Raw genomic sequence first — 12,908 nt, forward strand, 5'->3', positions numbered from 1 at the left:
AGGGATTCGAGGAAAAAAAAAAAAACTATTCCTAAGTAAAAGGAGCCTTATACGAAAGCATAAATGGTATGATAATAACATTACTAACAATTTCTAAAAAGGCACAATAATCTAGGATGAAAAAGCAATACTGGTGGTTCCCTGTGGATGGGTGGGGATTTACTGGAAAGTGTCCTGAGTAACTTTTGTAGTGATGAAAATACCCTTTATCTTGAAATGAGTTTGAGTTACAAGGTGCTTTGCAAATTACACTGTATATAATTTGTCTTATTTTACCCCAAAGAAGTAGGTATACAAATTCTGAACTCTAGTCAATGTTACATATGCTTAAGGGTTTAAAGGTGAAGTGTACTGATATCTGTGATTTACTCTGAAATGAAAAATATAATAATTATTGTATCGATAGGGGCATAAATTGATGAATAGATTTGTGTAAAAATACCAAAAATATAGTATATTGCTGTAAAATTCCTTAAACATTTTAGAATTTTTGAAAGATTTCATAGTAAAATATAGGGGAAAATGTGTGGTGGTGAATATAATCAGAAAATTTGCATATACAACTTGGAGGTTGTAACAAATGGGGGAGAAGTACGGGCCAAACAAAATTAAATTCTAACTGTAAGTTTTATTTTTGTTGTTGTTGTTGAGTTTAAAGGTAAACTGAAAGAAGCTGTGCGAAGAACTGACGATCACCATGCCAAAGAGAATGAGCATGAGGAGAGAGAGAGAATATTTTAAGTGGTTTTGGAAAACCCATAAATTCCAAATTATACTTTATTCGAGAGAAAAGTATTAAAATGTGCACTTTAGATATTGGAGTAATGTCAGCAAAATGGCAGAATGGGAATTTCCCACTGTCTTTTGCCCACAGTGCACAATTATAACCAACACCTACATAAGAGAGTTTCTTTGTGGGATTCTGGGAGTCCAGCACACAGACGAACTAAAAATTAAGAGACTAGACACATTGTTAAGGGTCAAAAAAAATCAGACAAACACATTTTCACTTTATCCACATCATCTCTTCCCCCAGGTAGCAGAGCTCAAAGTCAATGGAGACCTCTTTGGCCCATGATTCTTTCCATAAAGAGCGTAGTGAATGAGTGCCTGGCTTTCCCAGAAGTCCCAGAAACTGTCGGAGAGACCCACCTCTTTCTCTCTCTACCCAGAATACAGAAGGAATCTCTATAGCTAAGGGGCTGGGGGATGCTAGGAGCAAGGAAGGAAAGTACAGACTCATGAAAACATGGGGTAGAACTCAAGAGAGTGACACAGCTTCGTGGGCTCCATCAGGAGCCCCACGCACAAGTTTTTACAGTGCTCCAACAATATTTATGTCTTTTTTAAAAAAGAAATCTCTCCTGTTAACCCTTTCCAGAATAATATTTACATGAAGCAAATATCTAAAATTTATAGGTAAAATTTCTTTCATTATTTTAGAAGTTATGTTCATGAAAGATGAGATATTTGATATTTGTTGCTGTTATTCTAAATGCATGAGTGTTGATGCGTGGAGTAAATGAGAGAAGAGGGATTAAATTACCAGTGAAGCTATTTAAAGGAAAAATATGTTTTCACTTATATATACATATATATGTATACACATATATATATAATATATGTGTATTTGCTTCTTGTAAAAACCGTCCTCCCATTTAATTATCATAATATGTGAGATATGTAATATTAATATCCTTTTTGTACTCAAAAGAAAATACAGATTTATAAAAGTTTATGCAACTTTAAAAAAGACATATAAATTAATAATTTTTCCTTGAGAGGGACAAAGAAGGGTGAAATGACACTTCTATGTATCTATAGAAAAGATGTTAGCTGGCCTCAAAACCCTAGCCAGTCTGAGCGTTGCAGGTCTGGGTGTTCAACTGCTTTGGGGCCACAAGCTGATTTTGTAAGGACATTTGTTGCTTATCTATTAATGTGCCAGATATCAGATATCATGAAAAGTATGTGTGGAACATTTTTTGCTTATCAGTTTTCATTGTGTATTTACTGTGCGGCTCAAGACAACTCATTCTTCCAATGTCCAGGAGCAAAAAAAAGAAAAAGAAAAGTTGGATACCCCGGTATAAGTGTTTCTTTCCTGAAACCAATTAGTATAGACCAAAGGAAGTGACTGCTTCTTCAAATGTGATCTCAGCAACAAAACATTTCACGGAGCACACACGCACACAAAAGCAAAGAAATATATCACTGTCAAAGAAACACAATAACAACCCAGGAAACAACACTAAAGAAACGTGGATCTACAAATTGTTTAAGAAAGCTCAAATTGCTACAAGGGAACACAGATAGACAAGTCAGCAAAACCATAAAAATGGTAACGAAAAAAAAAATAAGAAATTCAGCAAAAAGAAAACAATGGATACACAAACTAAAATCATGGAAACTGTGAAATCAAAACACAAAATAGTGGGAAATAAAATTAGTTTTTGTAAGCAACCAAAGTTCAGTTGTTAACAGCTTCAAATAGGTTGTGATGGCTATAAGATGTTTTATGTAAACCCCATGGACACCACAATGCAAAAATCTATACAGAAAAATCATGACATCACAGAGCAAGACAGTAAGAAAAGAAGAAAAGAACAACAACAAAAAAAATTAATGTAAGAAAACAGCCATACATTTTTACAAATAGCAATTGTAAGTTATTAGCTATCAATGATTGCTTTAAATGAAAATAAATTGTTAAATTAAATTAAATTGAGTGGCTGATTGAGTAAAAAGTGCTTGTAACTCCATGCTGCCTAGAAGACAGTTACTTAAGATTTAAGGACACATATAAGCAGAAAGTGAATAGACTGAAAAAGTACTCTATGCAAATAAAAACCAACAAAGAAGGATAGATATACTTGTATCAGACAAAATAGACTTTAAGTAAAAAAATGTCGAAAAGACAAACAATGTAATTATATTACATAAGGATGAAGTGGCCATTTCATTAAGAAGATGAACTTATGAATATATAAGCACCCAACATTGAAGTACCTAAATATATAAGGTGAATATTAATAGATCTGTAAGGAAATATAGACTATAATTATATAGTGGTAAGGAGAGGTTAATATCTACCTTTCAACAATGGACAGATTATCCCTATAGGAAATCAATAAGGAAACACTGGACTTGAACTATACTTTAAACCAAATAGATATAACAGATGTCTACAGACCATTACATACAATAGCTGTGGAATACACATTCTTCTCAAGTGCACACAGTACTATTTCGAAGATACATCTGATGTTATGCCACAAAACAAGTCTTAACTAGTTTCAGAATACTTAAATTATATCAAGTATCTTTTCTGACAACAATAATTTTATAAAACTAGAAAACAATAACAGGAGGAGAACTGGAAAATTCACAAAGATGTGGAAATTAACATGCTCCTGAATATACAAAGGGTCAAAGAGAAAATGAAAAAGAAAAAAAATCTTAGGACAAACAAAAATGGGAACTCAATATACCAAAGCTTAAGGGATGCAGCAAAAGCATTTCTAAGAAGGAAGTTTATAGCAATAAATGTCTATATTAAGAAGAAAGGACTCAAGTAAATGACTTAACATGTCAAGGAATGATAAAAAGTACAATAAACTAACACCAAAGTCAGAAGAAGGATGGAAATAATGATCAGAACACAAATAAATGAAATAGAAACTAGAAAAATAAAAGGCTAATGAAACAGAATAGAGAGCTTAGTTATTTTCACTAAAGGTTTGCTGATTTTATCTTTTAAAAAAAACAAAACTGGATTTTGTTGCTAGTTTTTTTTATTTTTTTATGAAATGGAGATCCAAATTTCCTGATTTCAAGTTATATTATATATCTAAACTACGGCACTGGTATAAAAACTGACACATAGGCTAATGAAACAGAATAGAGAGCCAAGAAATAAACCCACACAGAATTTGATCATTTAATCTTCAACAAAGTCACTAAGAATAAGCCATGGGGAAAGAATAGTCTCTTCAATAAATGGTTTTTAGAAAACAATATCCATGTGCAAAAAAAAAAAAATGAAATTGGATCCCTATCCTACACCATACACAAAAATCAACTCATAATGGATTAAAGACTTAGACATAAGATCTAAAATTGCAAAGCTAGTGGAAGAAATAAGAAATAAGTTCTTTGACATTGGTCTTGACAGTTAATTTTGCATATAGCACTGAAAACACAGGCAGCTAAAGCAAAAGTTAACAAGTGGAACTACAAAAAGTTCAAAATTCCGCCTGGCAAAGAAAACAACAAAACGAATTGGCAACTTGTGGAATGGGAGAAAATATTTGCAAACTGTATATTTGATAAAGGGTTAATATTTAAAATATATAAGTAACTCATACAGTTCAATAGTAAAAATACAAGTAATATAACTCAATTTATGCAAAGGACATGAATGGTCATTTTTCTATAAAGATGACCTACATGTATATGAAAAGATACTCAAAATCATTAATCATAAGGGAAATTCAAATCAAAACCGCAGTGAGATATTAGTCCATACTTGTTAAGAGTCATTTCATGAAAAAGTTAAAAGATAATAAGTGTTAATGAGCATATGGGAAAAAGGGGAACCCTTGTATAGTGTTGATGAGAATGTAAATTGGTATAGCTATTATGGAAAACTGTATGGAGATTACTCAAAACCAGAAGCACAAACATCCCATGCTCCAGTAATCCCATTTTGGGTTTTATATCCCAAGGAAATGAAATCAGTTATGTCAAACAGACAAATGTACTGCAGCATTCATTGCAGTGTTGTTCATAGTAGACAAGATATAAATGCAACCTAAGTGTCCATTAATGAATAAATGAACAAAAAACTGTGGGATAGGAATAGTTTTTAACCATAAAAAGAGGGAACTCTTCCAACAACATGGAAGAACCTGCACAACATTATGCAAAGTGAAAAAAGGCAGACATAGAAAGGCAATTACAGCATGGTAGCACTTCTATGTAAAATATATTTAAAAAACTCATGCAAATAGAGATGAAAATGCTGGTGACAGGGGCTGGGGTTGGAGTAATGGAGGGGATGTAAACAAAGTATTTTATATCTTTATGTACTATTTAGACTTGTTTAAAATACATATTGGTTACCTTAAAATATAAAATGTGCACTAGCTTTTTTCTCACAGCTCAGTTTACAATTACCCAAAGTGCAATGTCCATCAACCCAGAAATGGATTGACAAACTGTGGTATATGTATACCACGGAATACTATGCAATCACAAAAAGATGGAGACTTTACCTTTGGGGAAGGAAGTATAGCAAATCCTCAAAGGACTCAAATTAGACCTCCCATTTGACCCCACAATCCCACTACTAGGCAACTACCCAGAAGAAAAAAAGCAAAATATTTTACCACAAAGACATTTGCACTAGAATGTTTATCACAGCTCAATTAACAATTGTCAAGATGTGGAAACAAACTAAATGCCATCAACTCGGGAATGGATTAACAAACTGTGGTACATGTATAAAGCCATAAAGAAGATGGACACTGTTCATCTCCTGTATTAACCTGAATGGAGGTGAAACACCTACATTCTTCTTAGTAAAACATCACAATAATGGAAAAACAAATATCCAATGTACTCAACACCAATATGAAGCCAGTAGACGATCTAATACACACTCACGTAAGAGAAAAACTCAATTGAATTCAAGTTGGAGGGAGGGAATGAGAGAACTGGGGAACTAGGGAGGTGATTGGTGTGCTCCCACTTAATGGGGGCAATGTAAGGGTGTATGGCACACTTTTGGGGTGCAGGACACAACTGCAAGAGGGACTCTACCTATTGTAACCTAACTGTTTGTACTCTTACATTAACCTGAAATTTTAAAAAAGGGAAAAAATATACACTGTAGAAGGGAAGATATTGTCAGAAGAAAGTTTATGTTTCATCATTTTCCTGATTTTATTTCTATATAATTTTACTGCTCAAACCACCCATATTGCTGAGGAATTATTTTTAGAACAGGAAGGTATAGGATGTTCAACAGAAGAGGTGGAAGAATTAGTAAGGACAATCCACTAGAGCCCAATAGGCAAGGCTTTGAATCATACTTTGCTCATAGACCATCTCTTTAATTTTCTCTAGTGAAGAGAATAATTTACTCATTGGGTTTCTACAATACATATAGAGAACCTTGATTCAGAGACACTTCAATAATGCCAACCTAGGTGGCTCATAATCTCTTTAAGGTGATGAGACATAAAGAATTAGGGAATGTGGGGTGGTGCCTGTGGCTCAGTGGATAGGGTGCCAGCGCTATATACCAAGGGTGATGGGTTCAAACCTGACCTCAGCCAGCTAAAACAGCAGTGATGACTGCAACAAAAAACAGCCAGGCATTGTGATGGGCGTCTTTGGTCCCAGCTACTTGGGAGACTGAGGCAAGAGAATTGCTTAAGCCCAAGAGTTGGAGGCTGCTGTGAGCTGTGACGCCACAGCACTCTACCAAGGGCGACAGAGTGAGACTCTGTCTAAAAAAAAAAAAGAATTAGGGGATGCAGGGCGATTGCTTGTTTACCAGACATTACTTACATACCAGAGGCTCTGCCTCTTATTGACGGATGTTTTCTAGACATTTGGTGCTATTTCATGTGCCTTTCACATCAGGCTCTGGGCCTTTGCTTATACACAGTACTGCGGGGTTTTTGCTTTCTTACTTGGAACATCTACCTTTCTGGCTTTGAATTCCCATTCATTTTTGAGATTCCACTAAAAAAATTTACTCTGCTTAAAATTTTCTTAAATTTCCCTAATCAAATTTTTCCCTCCATTGTGGTCTTCTGGCATATTGATTGTGTTATAGCATTTATCATAATCTACATTTGATACTTGGATTTCTGCCTACCACTTTTAAGTGAAAATTGGTAGGAAGCAGAGCCTGTGAATTCAGTTTTGAGCACAGTTTGGCCACATGATATTAAACTAACTGCATGTGACTCCCAGGAACTTTCAAGGTCTCTTTACCCAAACCTTGAAAGTATGTAACAGGACTTCTTAGCTCCCAACACACGTGTGTGTGCGCACACACACATACACACACAGTTTCTTGCAGCTCAATTTACAGTTTACACACACACTGATACATACACTCTGTAGAGCAGTCCTGTGTGTGTATCCAGCGTGCAATGTGTTGGTGAAATGTAATGGTAGTGTATTTTGAAATGTTCTTTAAGAGTCATCAAAGTCAAACATTGTTCAAGCTGTTTTATTCAGCTGTTTTACATTAAAAAGAGACTTAGAGTATATCCTGACTTCAAAAACTAGCCCATGGTTGTTTTTAAATTCTTGAAGAGGGAAAGAACAGTTAGATTGTAGTCATCCAGTTTGTTCTTGTAGGGTATGAGTGACAGAGGGTTACCTATGTGAACAATGTAAAACTGAATAGATATTTCCAGGGGGAGCTCCACTTTATTAATCTCAGTGAGGAAAAACAACTTTGTATTTCTAAGCCTCTGAGTATCACTTTTTCTACAAAACCGACTCAGTGTCAATCCATTTCTCTTTGTGTGAATCCTTTATCCGGGCCTTGGCAACGTGCTGTGAGGCATTAACAGTTTATAAGGTAATAAATATCTACCCTGCTAATAAACTGAGCCAGTGACTGAAAGGAGCTGAGTTTTTACTCAGTCATCACCCCACACATTTCTTTTACTCTAATTGCTAACTTTACACAGTACTGAAAACAAATTATTTATGAGTGCCCACAATTACTGATAGTACACGATGTGCAGACATTCCAAAATGTTGTGGGGCAAACCTGGGTAATAATCATAAGTGTGCAAAAGTGTCCTATCTGGCAAGACAGCTTCAGCAGCCAGGGAGACCTGGATTTTGAACTTGGCTGTTCCAATCTCCCTGTTGAATAGACATAGGGTCACACTCCCAAAGGAACACAGCATTTCCAAATCTTTATGGAGGCACACTTGTGGGTGCACGTGTAGGCATATGTGTGCGTGTGTGCACGTGTATGTGTGCAAGTGTTTGCATGAAAGAGAGACAGGGTACTTAAAACAAAAACTAATGAAAAAGGAAAAATTCACAACATATCACAGATAACACGTATATTAGTATAATATCCTGAGAGTGGAAAATGCCAGAAACCCAAGTTTTTTTAAAAGGGAAATATTCAATTGATATTTGGTTTTCAATTCTAAACCTGGAAATCATTCATGTTGTGTGTTCTAGAAAGGTTATCTTGTGTGATGACAGAATTGCAGCTGTGACAAACTTCTTCAAGAATGCCCATATAGAAACTAGAACATCCTCCTAATGATATCACATGCTCCTCTGCATTCTGTATTATGGGAAATGGGAGGAGAAACACTGGACTCTTGAACTCTCATCACATTAGCAGAAGGGCTGATGATTGGGCCTGGGTTATTGTTCCCTGTGCAACAAATTCAAACCAACCTCTAAATAGCAGCCCGATGTTTAGAGATTTAAAAAGGCACAGGAAGGCATGGTTCAGGAAAGAGTAACTCCCCAAAGCTATTTCTTCTAAGTTAGGATTTTTCCTTTTTTCTCTTCCTCTCTCTCCCTCTCTCTTTTTTGGAGATGAATAGAAATCTAGATTTTGAGACACAGCTTCTAGCATTCTCAGTCATTAGGGGAAAGGGCACACCCAAGGTGATACAGTAAGCCAGCATGGGAGCCAAGTGTTTTTATTTCAGGATTGTTAAATGCATTGAGTAAAACCGTGGAACCACATTCTTGTGGACAGAACTGTAAAATGTGTGAAAAGTTGTCATTTTAAATATAGTTAAGAACTTGGGGGTACTAGTGGCCTGCCCTAGCGACAGTTCATGAATGGTTTTGTATTTGGAAATGGTCATCTATTGTACCACAGCGACATCCCTGTACAGATTTTGGAAATGGCAAGTGAGATTCTGCTGTTATCAATACTTAATATGTGGAAGTGGCTTTGAATAGAAGTTGAAAGGATTTTGAGAAACAGAAAAAGTATAGATTATTGTCTTGAAGAATCTGTTGGTAGAAATAGGGATGTTCCTTAAAGACTCTGCCAGTCAGGGCACGTTTCAATTTTACCCAGGAATGACATACTTCAGCTAAATGAGGCTTCTAAGGCATATTTGTATGACATTTGCCCATAATTTTGATCAGTCACGATATCACCACCACTTAGCCCCAGCATGGTTATCATCAGCTGGGTGTAGATGGAGCCACAATCCAATTAGACATTCATTCCCAAGTAGAAAACATGTAGGTCCTTGAAAAATTCTTCAGTGAGCTTGACTGGATTAGGACTGGAACAATGTAGGGGTGAGGGAAGTGAGGAGAAATGCCATAGATCACTTCCCTCTCATTCTTTAAGGATTTCATGGTAATGCTCTTTTCAAGTACCACCAAAACTGCTGGTGGAGAGAAACAGGAGTTTGTTTTGCTTTCAAAGACTTACAAGTAGCTTGAAGATAGCGGTTGTTTTGTTTTTCATTTTTTTACCCTAGGCTAAATAGTGTGAGGATTGGATGTACTTTCACAGTTAATAGGGACAACATGAGATCAAGTGCTATGCCAGAGTATAGTGGTTTTCAAAGTGTGGTAGGCATCAGATTCAGGAGATTCTTGAATCTCACAAAAGGCTTGATGATAACAACCTCGTGCAGGTGTGCTTTAGAGCTCAGGCAGGATGAGTAGGATTTAAGATGAATCACAAGATGAGTAGATCGGACCGGGCTGGGATGGGTTAGGAACTCATGCCAAACATCTTAGAAATGGGTAGCCTCCACTCCTGGCAATAGCATGTTGCATGGGTCCCAGTAATTTTATTTTTGGAATGTCCTGAGGAGTACTAGTCAATTATGTCTTATCTATTTTCCAACTCTTCTCTCCATATAAAGATGCTCCTTGACTTATAGTGGGGCCATGTCCCAATAGACTCATTGTAAGTTGAAAATTCATTTAATATCCTTCACCTACCAAACATCACGCCTTAGCTTAACCTACCTTAAATGTGCTCACAAGACTTACATCAGCCTACAGTTGGACAAAATCATCTAATATAAAAGCCTATTTCACCATAGAGTATTGAATATTTCAGGTAATACATTGAATATTGGATTGAAAATGAAAATGGTTAAATGGGTACCTGAAGTACGGTTTCTATTAAATGTCATCACTTTTGCACCTTTGTAAAGCCAAAAAATCATAAGTTGAAGTATTGTAAGTACGGGGCTGTTTTTTACTGACTATTCTTGAAATATTCATAGCCAGGCAATGACAAATTTGAGGAGTTAGAGAACAGTCATCAACATTTAAAAATGTTCATATTTTCCTTTAGCTCTCAGAGATGGAAAGGATATTAGATATTTAGTCCTGTGTATTCCCTGTCTAGAGGAGAGAAATGAGCAGCCAAAAGACACTGAACGGCAGAGGGAATGTTACAACTTATGTGTTGCTGAACGGCAATGAGAATTCCTCGCTGCCAATCTTAAGTCAAAATACAATAACTAGCGTGATAAACACACCTTAGAGTAACATGACTCTCTAAACTGTAGATTATGTGAGGACGGGGCCTTTATCTGCATTATTCAGTGTTTAACTCCAGTTTCTACTAGAGTTAATGCCACATAACGGACGCTCAATAAATACAGGTTGAAGGATTTTTCTTTCAATGAATATAAAGAGTTTATTCGGTGCGTATTTGGGTATACAACAACAAATATTAAACAACTTTTTTTTTTTTTTTACTTTTTGTGCACAGACAGAAAACTGCCTGTACACGCTATGTTCACTTTTGGAACACAGATTTTAACAAATATTAATGCACAAAATCTTACATATCATGCAACTCTATGCCAAGATTCCAACTTTCTTCCATGCAACAGATATGAAGATCTAAATGGAAACCTAGCTAAGTCTTAAACACTTTTCCAGTAGCAAGTATAATATATGTTGTTTAGGGGGAACCAGTCTTAACATTTCCTTGTACACAATATTCACGTGCCAAATACAATGACAGGAGGACTCATACATATACAGGTAAGACGTTTCTTATTTTAACAACACAAAAGACAATATCACAGTTCCACAGTTCCTGTCTTTACACAAGAAGCCACAACAACAGTTTAACACAATACACAAATGGAATTAAGAGAAATCTACACTTGAGGATAATCATTTCTTTAAGTTATGTTTACGACTGGGGTTGACAACACGATTCCATTTCTACGCACAAAGTACAGCACAAGAACTTGACCAGAATACTGTAAATCTAAAGAAAAAACTGGTAAAATCACAAGAACACTGTTACCTTGAGCCTGAGAAGCCAATTCAGATTCAACCCTGAATTTGGTTGATATGGGTGACACAGAGTCAATAGAACCATTGAATTCCAGAAATCAATAAAGTTGCACTATACCAAAGTAAGGAGTACATTTGAATCAAGCGTAGATAGAAAACATTAAGCCAAGAAAACAACACAGTTCACATAATTTTATTTGCCCCTACAAAACATTTAAGCAGTTAATTTTGTTTTGTTTTGTTTTGTTTGTTTTTGGAGAATAATTGTGGTCTTTTAAATTTTCTTGTTTGGAGAGTAAATTTTGATCAGCGTTAGTGCTGTGAAATATTTTTGGTTTGTCATCCCCAAAGTACAGGTGAGATCATGAGAAAATTTGGCAGTCCTTCTCCCAGATTTAGTTCATGGATAATGTTTGGCATTCTTTTTCACAAGCTCAGTCTAAATCATGGGGCTTAAGTATGGGCGAGAAGAAGGTCTAATGGCAGATAATTAGTGAACTCTGCCTATTTGTTTGGTAACTGATCAATTTGAACTTTTGGGTGAAGGACTGCTAGAACAATTCAACAGCACCTGGAGGTAAGGTTCTGTTACAGAGCCCTTGTTTTGCCCCCACTGGCTACGTTGATTCATTGTGGCTCATGGATTTGCCTCCATTCAGCATGCCAGAGACACTTCTGCTCTTGGTTGGGGTCCCACTTCCGGATCGGGAGAACTCCGTGAGATCGTGCAGTGATGGCTCCTTGTACATGGCCACTGGAAAGCACATAAAAAGGGTGGAAAAGGCCTTCAAAAATGGGCACACTTAGGTACTCTTGAAAATTGCTAAGAACAGATTTTAAGTATTGTCATGATAAAAATGATAAGTATGTGAGATAGCACATGTTAATTAGCTTGATTCAGCCATTCCAAAATGTATGTGTATATATATATTTCAGAATAGCTTGTACATGACATATACATATAATTTTTATTTGTCTATTAAAAAAAGTAAAGCAGAAACAAATTTTAAAATGGGCATAACATACTGGGTCCTCAACTCTTCTTCTAGTTATAACTGGAGTTCTGTGCCTTAAGCCAAACCTGAAAAATGCTGCTTTCAAGGGTTCACTTGAAAGTGGACTGGATTAGATTAAGCAAAATTTAGTCTTGGTACGATAGTGTGTAAAGAATTTTAATGCCTAGCTTCTATCACTTATGATTATATACAAGAGGATTAATGAGAAATGCATTTAATAAAGCTCTTAGAAGTTTAAATATGATCTACAGCACACTGTGCAAGCCAAATATTAAAAATTTAATACATTTTAAAACACTGATTTCCATAATACTTTAAAATGAAACTTTCTAATAGTCTAAGTAGTAGAACAACTCTTGATACAATAAATGGTAAAAATTATTATTGCTGTGCTGTAAATAACAGTACTAGCTTGTACTCATGCAGCTGATAACACGTTAGATACTGTTCTTGGCATACATCATCTCATTTGATCCACGTAAGAATCTTATGACATAAGAAACCTTAGCTGTGTTTTAAAGGTGACCTTGAGGCACACAGGTAAATAACCGGCTCAAGAAATCCAGTTAGTAACAAGTGAAATCTGAG

The 12,908-nt window shown here is 35.7% G+C and overlaps 1 protein-coding gene across 5 annotated transcripts in view; it reads right to left on the reverse strand.

The window, feature by feature from the left end:
- Positions 1-10,664: 10,664 nt before the first annotated feature.
- FGF13 (fibroblast growth factor 13) overlaps positions 10,665-12,908 on the reverse strand; it is a 528,354-nt gene continuing 526,110 nt past the window's right edge. For all 5 annotated transcript variants that reach the window (XM_012809935.1, XM_012809938.1, XM_012809936.1 and 2 more), the window contains one exon: positions 10,665-12,058. In XM_012809935.1, the coding sequence (XP_012665389.1) occupies positions 11,922-12,058 (137 nt within the window). In that variant the 3' untranslated portion in view covers positions 10,665-11,921. The remainder of the gene's footprint in view (positions 12,059-12,908) is intronic.

This window comes from Otolemur garnettii, unplaced genomic scaffold (assembly GCF_000181295.1).
Source record: "Otolemur garnettii isolate 467f Iridium unplaced genomic scaffold, OtoGar3 scaffold00117, whole genome shotgun sequence".
NCBI lineage: Eukaryota > Metazoa > Chordata > Mammalia > Primates > Galagidae > Otolemur > Otolemur garnettii.